General features: G+C 54.1%; 3 protein-coding genes across 3 annotated transcripts; all 3 read right to left on the reverse strand.

Annotated features, from left to right (window-relative positions):
- Positions 1-1220: 1220 nt before the first annotated feature.
- On the reverse strand, positions 1221-1928 carry B0I36DRAFT_43685 (uncharacterized protein). The gene has a single exon (XM_046162861.1). It carries the CDS (start codon positions 1756-1758, stop codon positions 1303-1305), a length of 456 nt encoding a protein of 151 aa, XP_046005823.1. The 5' UTR covers positions 1759-1928; the 3' UTR covers positions 1221-1302.
- Positions 1929-2597: 669 nt separating this feature from the next.
- Positions 2598-4806, reverse strand: B0I36DRAFT_277477 (uncharacterized protein). The gene is made up of 3 exons (XM_046151420.1): positions 4628-4806; positions 3696-4387; positions 2598-3633 (listed from the first exon to the last, which is right to left on the reverse strand). Exons 2-3 carry the CDS (start codon positions 4368-4370, stop codon positions 2953-2955), a joined length of 1356 nt encoding a protein of 451 aa, XP_046005824.1. The 5' UTR covers positions 4371-4387; positions 4628-4806; the 3' UTR covers positions 2598-2952.
- A 1425-nt stretch (positions 4807-6231) lies between these two features.
- B0I36DRAFT_355040 (uncharacterized protein) lies at positions 6232-7537 on the reverse strand (the record flags this gene model as incomplete). The annotated part of the gene is made up of 2 exons (XM_046157389.1): positions 6232-6495; positions 7319-7537. The coding sequence occupies 2 exons, from the start codon at positions 7535-7537 to the stop codon at positions 6232-6234; spliced, it is 483 nt and encodes a 160-aa protein (XP_046005825.1).
- Positions 7538-10807: the final 3270 nt, after the last annotated feature.

Raw genomic sequence — 10807 nt, forward strand, 5'->3', positions numbered from 1 at the left:
TGATCAGCATCTGTTGTCCTCCAGCACTTGAGAGCACTGCATGTCTTAACACGAGACCAACAGGAGGAATTACGACCGTGCAATTTAGTCCGTTGTGTGGTGAGATCTTCGATTGATTCTCATGTTTAAATCTGGATTGCTACTGACAGAAAGGTGTTTGACGGCCCACGTCCACCTGCAGGGACTCGACGCTGAACCAAGACTCGTAGAGTAAAATAGCGAGACCCCGTATGATCTTTGTGCATACACGTCCTCGTTGCGGCTACTCGATAAAGCTCATCTCTACATGTTCTGCCCTCTAAGTTAGTGTTTTCCCTGGTGTCGAACTACAGGGGTCGCCGCTCCGTAGCACGCGCTCGTTGACATCGAGCCACACTGCGTCGCTGTTGTATAACACTTATCCGCCCCTCCAGCCCGGCTGACACCTTCGCTGTTGCAATTCATCTCTTCAGCGCTGTTCCTCCTTCGTGCTCAGGTGATCGGGCAAAGCCGGAATGTGTGTGCGTGTTGGGGGATCTCTTCCGGTTACACGAGATGTAAGGCGAGCGTCTAAACACGTGAACTGCGATGTCGATAGCCTTGGCTCTGTCGACCTACTTATCTCGTAGTCTGGCAAGTGCCACAAAGACGCTGTTGTGCTACTTCTTTGTGAATATCTAACTCTATCTCATTGTCAAGCCAATGAAACTGCTGGAAGGGCAGCCCATTCTTCCGTGGACACCAGGACTGTCCAGCAGCCAGCCAGGCACTTTCACACCCTTTGCCGTCCCTGCATGATTACGAGCCCCGGTATATCGTACAGGTTCAGAGAGCGGAACAACTTGTGGATATCGACTTATCCATAGTGTGTTGCCCTGATCGTCCAAACGCACACACAAGCAATCAATCAATCAAATCAAACACAACCACGCCTATCTGGCTGACTTCCAATCACAGGGTACTTTCACTGAAACCCACATGGCCACTCTCCAAGCCCAGGATCCCGTCGACCTAGCGCGCAGTGACAGCTCTCTAATCGTCAACCGTCGTCCTCGGCTTCGATTGCGATCACGGTCACCCCGATGATAACTCACGATCCAATAATAGACCATCGACCTTGGTGGCGCATTCCAAGGTCTACAGATTTTATGTGGCAGCATCAGACATACGGAGGCTTATTACTCTCCTCCGCCTTCGGTCGTTTTCCAAAGCCTTCTTAGAGTATCGCCTCACCGTCACGCGCAGATGCAGTTGCCAAGAAGCCAAGTGGTCGCTGCTGCAAGTTTTCTTGGTGGCCGCCTCCGCACTGAGCGAGTGCTAGGTTTAGAGCAACCAGGCTTGATAATGTTCATACTTGATGTCTGGAGCTCTTTTGATGTAAAGGGCACCGGCAGAGTGATGCTTCTCATCAACACCAACGCTCGCGATGCCAGGATCGGTGGTGCGTTCACCGTGCAACGTCCTATCGCGGTTTTCAGGTACAAGAGTGTCATGTGAAGGGCTGTCGACCCGTGCCATCAATGTGCCGGGCCTGATTGAGATGGTTGCCGTGGATGTTCGTGAACACCGCCTCATGGCTAGTGATGCAATCAATTCGCCCGTGTGAGCGAGCTTGATCAAAAGACCGGTGAAGGTGCCGTTGTCGTGAGTCCGTCCGCAGTGCTCTACGTGTTGGCGAGACCATGTTCCTTCTTGCTCGCTGCTGTCGCCGCCTTTAGTCTCGGCGCGTCTCGCCACGTTGCAATGTCTTGGGCAGGAAGTAGGAGTGTTGGGTGGCATGGAGTCCTGTGTTCGGCATGCCGACAGTTCGTATCGACGGACTAACTCTTATCGCTGTTGGCGTCAGACGCTTCATACGCCTCATGGCTGAACACAAATGCTTGGGCACGACCTGGTGCGAGTTGACGTGGTAACACAGCGTGTGCATGTCGTCTCTTCTTGAACTGCCAATTGTGCGATTGCCGGGAGCTATCACGCTGTGCAACAGGGCTGCTGCTCTACTGAAGGCTGAGAGCGCGATCTTGGCATCGACGAGTGGTACACGCGGTTTCACGAGCCGCAGGCTGGGTCGGGCAAGAGCATTGTGGTCGAAAGAGTAGATCTTGGTTGCGGCTAATGGGGGCAGCAGCAGTCCTTCATCGCGCTTCATGATCCTCGACCGTGACCTCTGTCTGCACCGTCCTTAGCAATGCTGACTTTGGCCATCGCTGAGTTTGGCCATGATTTGATGCTGAAGGACTTTCGTAGCTGTGGCTAGGGTCGTCGTCCGCTGCCTTTGGCATGAGTACTGCAAATACAGCCATCGACGAGCATTACCCGTGCGTTCCTGATGTCGTCAATCCCGCTGGTCGTGCTGTCTACCAGGGATAATGGTGCGACTCGTCCGGTGTGTCTGGTTGCGGGTTGCGGGTTTCGGAGACGGTGTGCGGTTCAAGGTGTGCAGCGCATGCCGGCTTGCCGTAGACGTCAGTGTGTCCTCAGCGTCAAGTACTGCCAAAGGCGTGACGGTGCAGGTCAATCGGAATCGCAATCGATGGGCCGGAGCAGTGCCATGGAATGATGTGAGCTTGCGAGCGTGCAGGTGGGAGTTGGACGGGGCAGCCTTCTTCTTGAACTTCATTGATCGTCTAGTGTATTGTTTCTAGAGTTGTATATGCGTGAAATTGACGTCTATGCATCGTGCTCGTCTCATACACCGGGTCATGCCGCCTTGGGTATTTCGTTCTCGCCATAACCTCTCCATCATGGTAAAGCCGAATAAACGCCGAACAACTCTTTCTCCATCCAGTATAGGGCTTTCGAATGCAAATGGATTGCCCGATGTCTAACTTTCTATGCTTGCATGCAAGCGATGCCATGCAATCATCTAGTGTCGCATTTCGTGTCTCATGTGAGGCCTGCAAGACGTTGTGTAGCCGAGAATAGAGTCAGAAGACTCGCCTCTCCATCGGGACATTGTAGGAGAATTGGATTTCATCGGACGAGCCCAGCTCTTCTCTTTGGCAGTCGCGGACGTTTCGCCTTGTTGTCGTTGTGATCAGGGCTGCCTGCATTGGGATCTTCTGAAAGGCTCACGTTCAGAACTTCTGGTAGAATTTCACACCGCCGTTTGGCCGAACGTTTCTCCGGACAGGGCGGGAGCTCGTCTTCATACGTGTCCATGCCGTTTACGTTGAAGTCACCAACCACGTCCCGACCCAGTACATGACCAAGGCGCTCTTTCAAGCCGAGCACCGGCCATACGGGTACTCGGGTGTGCTTGATGTGGATGTCTGCAGGGTTTTTGGGCGCCTTGTTGGGTTCATCGAACATCTCTATGTGTGCAGCGGGCACGACCGCGGAGTAGACGATGAAGCACTCTTCCTCCTCAGAAACTGTGATGACGCGGACTTCGACGTCTCTGGGGATGAAAAGCGTCCTCCGAGACTGTACATCGGCATAGACAGCTTGCTGAGCGAGCGCGATAATGGCAGCAACAAAGTACTGGTCCTCGTCCATGTTGCTGGGCATAAGCTTCTTACAGCGCAAGGCGTGCAGTTGCTCCACGGGCTTGTTGCTTGAGCCGTTCGGCCCCTTCGGTATCTTGGTCCATTTGCGCCGAATGTGTTCGAGATGGCTCCGATTTATATAAACCAGCACGGGATGATCTTGCGTCTACAATCATGAGATCAGTGTCACTGCGCAAGGTTGAAGTATTGGAGCAAGGCACGACTTACAGGACTGCTGAAGCTCGTCGACGACAAGGGCTGGCTGGCGGATCTATCAGAGCACGTGGCAGCCGAGTCGAAAGACGAAGATCCCGAATCCGGGTATTTCCAGATGGCCTGCGCCCTGACAGCCTTCGCATAGCATCGACTTCCAAAGCGAAGGTCGAGATCGGCAGACGTCTTTGGGCAGGACAGATGTGATGGGAACAAGGTCGAGAGGGTTTCTTTGAGAGCGCGCGTCTTTAAGTGAGGCAAGGGTTGTTCCTTTTCCACTGTGAGAAGCGCATGGAGGTTGTGTTGAAGTTTGACAACAGTTGGCGGGATGCGCCGCGATCTGCGCCGCGATCTGCGTGGCGAAGAAGTGTTTGCAGGCATGGGAGTGCGCTGGTCTGGTTGTTGAGAGAAGCTGACGCCCAGCAGCTGTGAATGCAATGGTGTCCAGCAGATAGGGCGGGTAAACAGTGATGTGCCTGGGTGTCGTAGCATCGTAGAGTTGAGGGAGCGTGCCTCAGGAACGGTGTGGTCGCGTCGCATCCTTGCGCGCTTGCTCGGAGGCATATTTGTAGTCATGGTGGATGTCGAGCTGGGAGTGAGGGTGTGGCAGACATTCGTCTTGGGGTCGTGATTTGCAGTCGCCGGGGTTGAAGTTGTTGAGAATCGAGGCTTTGTTATTGTTTGTCGCATTGGGAGCGCTTGGGCTACTATAACCATCGATGCTTGTTAGTCATGCCGATCGAATCGAAACGGACAGGGACGCACGCAAGGGAGCTGGACACATTCGCCAGTCCTGCGGGGCCATGTGCTTCTCTGTGGTGAGATCCGGAAAATTTGAAGATCAAAATTGACAAATAATACGATCGAACAGGACTGTATAGCAATACGCACGGGATTTAGGGAGTGGTGTCATGGCGGCGTACTGCTGCCGGCGTTTACTCACATACCTGCAGTTGAGAATCTGCCCAGGAGGCTCAATGTCGATCAGAGATGACTTCCACTGAGCTATCGTCAATTATGCTTTCGTCCGCAGTGCCAGTTCAGCGTTGCTAGGTTGAGAGGCAGATGTGGAGAAGAAGCGGCTGGAGGCAGGGGTGGTGGTCCCTCGAGTGGCGACAGAATGAGGTGGGAAGAAGGCAATTAAGAAGCAGCGCGCAAAGCGCGTTCCTGCAACCACTTTATGGGCGGCTGGGCCCTCCCTCCCTGCTGTCCAAATGCTGCGTGGCCCCACCTGGCCGCTGGCACGAAACCTTGGAGGCCCGCTGCAAGCACGTCCCGATTTAGTAACGGCCAACACCAACATGTCGCGCGTGCACGTGACCTACACATTGACGGGAGCAACTGGTGGCGCGGACAATTGACAGAACCTGGAAGTACGGAGGTCAGCGTTGCGCTTCCCTGTCAATTGCCTCACCGCGTCGAAGTCAGCGACGTATGAACGATGCCTTGAGACTGCCTACTTCGCTGACTACTGTGGGTGGCTGGAACAGGGCATGAGTAGCATACACCGAGTTGTGCACAGATCCAACGCGCCCACTATCAAACCGCGTGGCACCTCAGCCCTCGGCTCAGCCAAACCCAGCACGAGGCGCCAGGTGCATGCACCACCTCTTTGCGGATGGTTGCTCAAGATGGGTTGTGGCGCTAATCGCCCAGGGTCAATCCCCACATCGACCCTGGCATGAGCTGCACTACTCTGGAAGCCAAACAATTGCACCCACAACCAATCTGGATCCCTGCTCGATAAGCGGCTGGGTAAATGACGCGACCAGCGACGAGCGTAGGAAAGAGACGAGCCTAGCAGGGCAGGGTCATACATCTGCACAGTATTAGCCATGTCAAAGTACGAGTACGATTTGCGCGAACGAAGTCACTACCACGTCCAATGCACATGCCTGCACGTATGTGCATTGTGCAATAGTCCAGTGTGCACGTTGCCTTGCACTGTCTGGCCTCTGCGCCTCCGCGTCTACCAGCGGAGGCATTAGGGATGGCCCATTATTTCCCTGCCAAGTGTCCGTGAGGCATGCAGTCATCCGTCTCCTCGGCCTCACCGGCGCATTTGCAATGGCGAAAGATAACGTCCAATGTGTACATTTGACTGCCCTGCGGTAGCCAATATGCGGCTGCCACATCATGCCGAGCTGTTCCTTCATGGCGCCGTGGCGTACCCCTGAACCAGCAGCGCTGCGTCATGTCGAGACAAGGCAGGCTGACCCGCGATCGTCAGCCCGTCTGAGGTCGTCCACTGAATTTGTAGCACAGCGTCTGGATGTTGTGAGTATCAGCAGAGCCACTTGTCGGATTGTCATGCTAGACACACTCGGCATAAGAAGTCGCAAGTAATGTAAGTGTGTATACCGCCATCCATCTCAGCAACACCCATAGTCCGACTACATAGCTAGACGATATCAGACACTCGCCCATGGACAAGTCAATGCAACCTAAGAGAAATACAGAAACACTAGATGGCATCTCTTTGCGATTACCAACTAATCTCCAGACGAACAGGGCCGACTCAGCCCAGACAGCCATCGATCACGCAACAATGTCAAACGCACGGCGCACGAGAAGCAAAATTGTAGTCAAACAGCACAAGGCTGTACATATGTTTCGCGCGTGCCTCGAGGAATTGAAGGTCCCTGAATCCAACACTAAGCATGAAAACGATCTTGGTACACGCATGCTCCAGCAGTCTCCCTGGGTCACGACGGACGCACGATGCACGATGCACCACAGACGTCATGAATGTGGTTCGTGCTGTGAACCCAGTGGCTGGCCGCACGGCGGCATCGCGGAATGCGCAAGGACTCCCCTATGCTTGTCCGGAGGTAAACTAGTCTGGAGGGCAAACGCCGTCTGCTGGCTGCAGAGCCTGAGGATGAAGAAGGGAATGCTTCCACGACTTGGAAAAGTCAGAAAGTGCCACACCCCTTGCAGTCTTGTTTTCTTGCTGGGTATGATTGTGTCGCATCACATGTCTCCTGATTGGACTGTTTAAGTCATCGGGCACTCCACGAAAGGCATCCTCTTATGACGCTACCGCCCTTTCCACAACCCCAATTCCAGGCTTGAGCCATCGTGGGCTGCTATATCTTTGCATTGCCGCGAGGCAGATGTGGCATAGCATTTATCAACTAGACTTGAACGAAACAGTTTTGTGATTGATTGGACACATGCCCACAACGTAGAGTCAAGTTTCAGGCCCAAGTGACGGCCCATGCTGCTCGAGTCGTACTTCTCGCCCCTTTGGAAGTCTTTCGATGCGCAACTGGGCTACGTCTGAGTCAGAGACCAACAGGGAGAGCTGGTTAGCGATACAGACCACCCAAGCGCCCGCTTCTTGAACAATGGCCCATGACTTCACCTGACAATACTCTGGCTTCTGAGAATTCAAATCACAAAGGTGCGATTGGGTTCGCGCGCATAGCGAAGGCCACGCGTTTGGGGTGTGCAGCGGTGAATGCTATCCTTCGGCGTACCACTTGCCAACGTGTCTGCTTTCTTTCCTGTCCCTAGTGACCCTCCATGATGAAACCTCCACCTCGAAGTCACTCAATCCTCCTACCGGCTCGTTGAAACAGTCGAAAAATGGAGTATTGACCGCTGTTCCTCATCGACAGCCCGCTCAGTCATACCTTGGGCGAGACAATCTTCGCAATGGCCACTAACATGATAGCCTTCTTCGCCGAGTTGCATATCAGCGAGAGCCAGGTCTTTGTACAGCGTGACGAGCTCGTCAGAAAGCTCCAAGTACTGTGCTCCAGATCACTTCTCCGAACACCGGCAGGCTCATCAATCGCGCCGACACAGACGTCCACTTGAGCCGTCTGGACCCATTCCTTCCAATCAGTCATTCCTGGGAAACAAAAGGCAGCATTGTGCGCCAACTTCCCATTCAGACCGTATCCGCCCTGTATCGTCTTACCCAGGCGGGCTGCTGGCGCCCCGGGATCTGCGCGTTAGTCAACGGCGACGACGAACAGACACGAGCACGACCTGCATGCTTGCCCGCTTGACAAGCTCTTGTGCTAGCTCTCAAGCAAGACGTCCAACTAGGCGACCGCCTCTTCACTTCGTCGAGCTTGCGCAATCCTTGGCTATCTTGGACGAATCAGAGTGGCAAGGGTTGGCGGAATGGTGCGGATTGGCGTGGCCTGCCCCTGCAGACTACCAGGGATGCTGCTCCGGCAGGCCACGCTCCGACCAGCAACAGCAGCGGGCCCTCGGGGCAAAGGTTCATATTGCTTTACATATTGCTGCACGTCGTGTTGCGTGCCCGCAATGACGGGGGCCTCAATGGGAAGATGCTGTGGCGCAACACAAGTGGGTAACCCAAAATACCTACTCAGCTGAGCAAGATCGTGAAGCAACCCATCGGTGTGGGCCGTCATCGGCCGGAGGTTCATGCCCTTGTTGTTCTTCCTCACCCACCACTTGCCTGGCAGAACGTCTTTCGGGAAGCTGAGGTCAAAGACAGGACGGTTGAAAAATAAGCCCGTGAGGGCAAAGATGAATGATGCTGTGCTTATCAAGTTCCTGTAGTGCCTAGCTGCAATCGTGCTGTTCCATTGATCATTCGAAGCACTACTACAGGACGAGGATCCTTTGCTTGCTTATGGGTGCAAGGAGGCTTTGTTGTTCTGAATGGACCTATTGGATGATACCGCGGGGGTTGCCGGGCTGGGCAACGGGCCGGCAATTTCGACCCTCGGATTGGGTATCACACACTTGATATGTCGAAGAGATCAAGGCTGATGTGCATTGGCATGCGGCAGCAGGCCAACGCACAACAATGAGGTCGATATATTGCTTCACAGACCGAATCAGCCTGCCGCCCTGGCTTCTATTTCGAGACACAATGCATGTGTAGCTTGCGGGCCGCTCAGTCGCTTTGCGACTGATTGATCAGCTCGTTCTTATCGCCGAATTGGGATGGGCGCGGATTGGGTGCGCAGTTGCCCACGCCAGATTGATTGTTGTTGACTGAAGATGGCTGAGATAGGTCTTATCGGTGTAATGGCCAGGGGCAGTGGGACCTTCGCACTCCTGGTGTCTTCGGAGGCACCCGCGTAGTGGACCGCCTCCACTGACGTGCAGAAGGTTTTGTGCCGGAAAGGGGCTAGAATGCCCGCCGGAGTGAACTAGAAGCCGTAGTGGGCAATGGTCTTCTGTGATCCAGTGCTGTAGGGCTCCCGCGACAGCCAAGACAAACCTGAGAGGCGTGGCCCTGTCGCTACTGGCGCTACGTCCGAACATGACAGGCAGCTAGACTCGTGTACAGCTCGGAGTCTTGAAGGTTGACAAGAGTCCCATACGGAAAGCTAGGGTGCGTCTGACAAGCTGCAGCTGGATGTGTTTCCCCGTGGACCAACCACGACACCGCTATAGGCCATCCGCCGTAGTCCCTAGCAACAACGCGCTAACACAATTCAGCCCCCCACAGCTTGCAAGGAGCGACGAACTAATCGTTGATTCGAACAGCGTACGCTCGTACCTTTGTGCAGAACAACATAGACGTCTGCTTCTAGACGGAGCACCGGTTGCTGGCTAGGCGGTGATGTAAAGCTCAGAATTTTCGTGCTGCTCGTACAAAATGTACTTCACATACACCAGGTCTGAGCCCGTCTAAGCTCTTCGGCTTCGAGTGCGGTGGCAGGATGCATGATGCAGCTTTGACACTCACAAGGTCTGCGGGAACGGGACCCGGAACGGGAATTCCGATCGACACTAAGTTCAAGGGGTAGGAAATTGGCTTCAGCCGAGTTGGGCGTCAGCATTACATTCTAAGCCACCGGCGTTGACCGGTGCCCTTGGCTGAGACATTGTTGGTGCAGTGTGGGCTGATCCTCAAAAGTTCCTTCCGGCGTGGCATCCCGCCGACTCGTGTCGTCCGGATCAATTAATTCAATCTCCACGGCAGCGAAGTTCACACTGGTATCCCGAATGCAACGCAGGCGCGTGCGCACTCTTTAGCCCGTCGTGTCTGTGCTTGTGGTGAGTCAGGGGCTTAGCCTCTGACCTTCAAGCCTCATCTAGACCAAGAGAATGAGCTCATGGACGGCGGCGTGGACATGCACGCGACAGGGGCTGGTGAATGTGATGACTCTGCTGAACTCAGAAATGAGCAAAACCTGGTGATCCACACCAGCATAACAGTTTTCGGCCACATAATTGAAATAATGATTGGTTTTCCCCCGGCCCTGTGTAGGAGTGTCCTTACGTGCTGCTTTACACAACGTCTGTGCAAGTAGCAGACGAGATAGAGACAGCGCCTAGCTCCTATCGAGGAGCTTTCATCATGACTTGGGATCGGCTACTTTGTACCGTGGAGATGTGGTATATTGTGAGATACTGCTTTATTATGCGAAATACTCCAACTCTACCAAGTTCACGAATCTCGACTAGACGAGTCTCTGCCGTGGAGCTTCAGATTGCATTGGATACACGATAGGGGGCCAGCCAAAAGAGGCGGCATCATCAAGTTACGAGTGCCTCGGCGCTATCGGTTGCCGTTTTTGCGCAGAAAGCAGTCGTTTTGCTCTCTCGCCTGGTCGTTGGAGTGTCACAGCCTTGTGTGCTAGATGTTCTTGCTGCAACGGTAGTTGAGGAACTGAACTCGTCAAGCCGGATGACGTTGACAGGTGGGCCGATATTCAGACACCACGTGCCCCCGAGGAGGCTGTCGATAAGCGGTTTCATCGTCGGAACGCAAGCAGTGACGATAGAGAGGTTACAGCTTATTATCAACCAAGAGAGAGGTAAGACACCCTCCCAAGGAAAATCGCTCCCCTGACCGTTGCATATATGCGACGTGTTGTAAAACAGTGCCGGTGCGGCAGTCAAAGGACACCTGGATATGATGTAGAAGAGATTAGTGGCTTGCAAGAACTCCTATATGGCGACTGTGATTCAGGGTCCACACATACACAATGCGGATGCAGAAGAGCGCGATGACGGTTGCTTTTCCTCGCATACCTGTCCGAACTCTGTACATCATGAGTATAGCGAGGAGACAACACAGCGCGTCGATAATCATACACATCCCCACGGTGTACTGGTAGATCTTAACGGCGGCAGAGCACGCCTGGGCTGATTCCACGAGCCAAGGGGTCGGTAGATGTCGG

Source organism: Microdochium trichocladiopsis, assembly GCF_020744255.1.
Source record: "Microdochium trichocladiopsis strain MPI-CAGE-CH-0230 chromosome Unknown B0I36scaffold_12, whole genome shotgun sequence".
Lineage (NCBI taxonomy): Eukaryota > Fungi > Ascomycota > Sordariomycetes > Xylariales > Microdochiaceae > Microdochium > Microdochium trichocladiopsis.

Coding starts and splice junctions, on each gene's coding strand:
- B0I36DRAFT_43685 (XM_046162861.1), bottom strand. CDS start 1,758: ATGCCACCCAACACTCCTACTTCCTGCCCAAGACATTGCAACGTGGCG.
- B0I36DRAFT_277477 (XM_046151420.1), bottom strand. CDS start 4,370: ATGCGACAAACAATAACAAAGCCTCGATTCTCAACAACTTCAACCCCG. Junction 3,634..3,695: donor CGACGAGCTTCAGCAGTCCT/GTAAGTCGTGCC, acceptor TCATGATTGTAG/ACGCAAGATCATCCCGTGCT.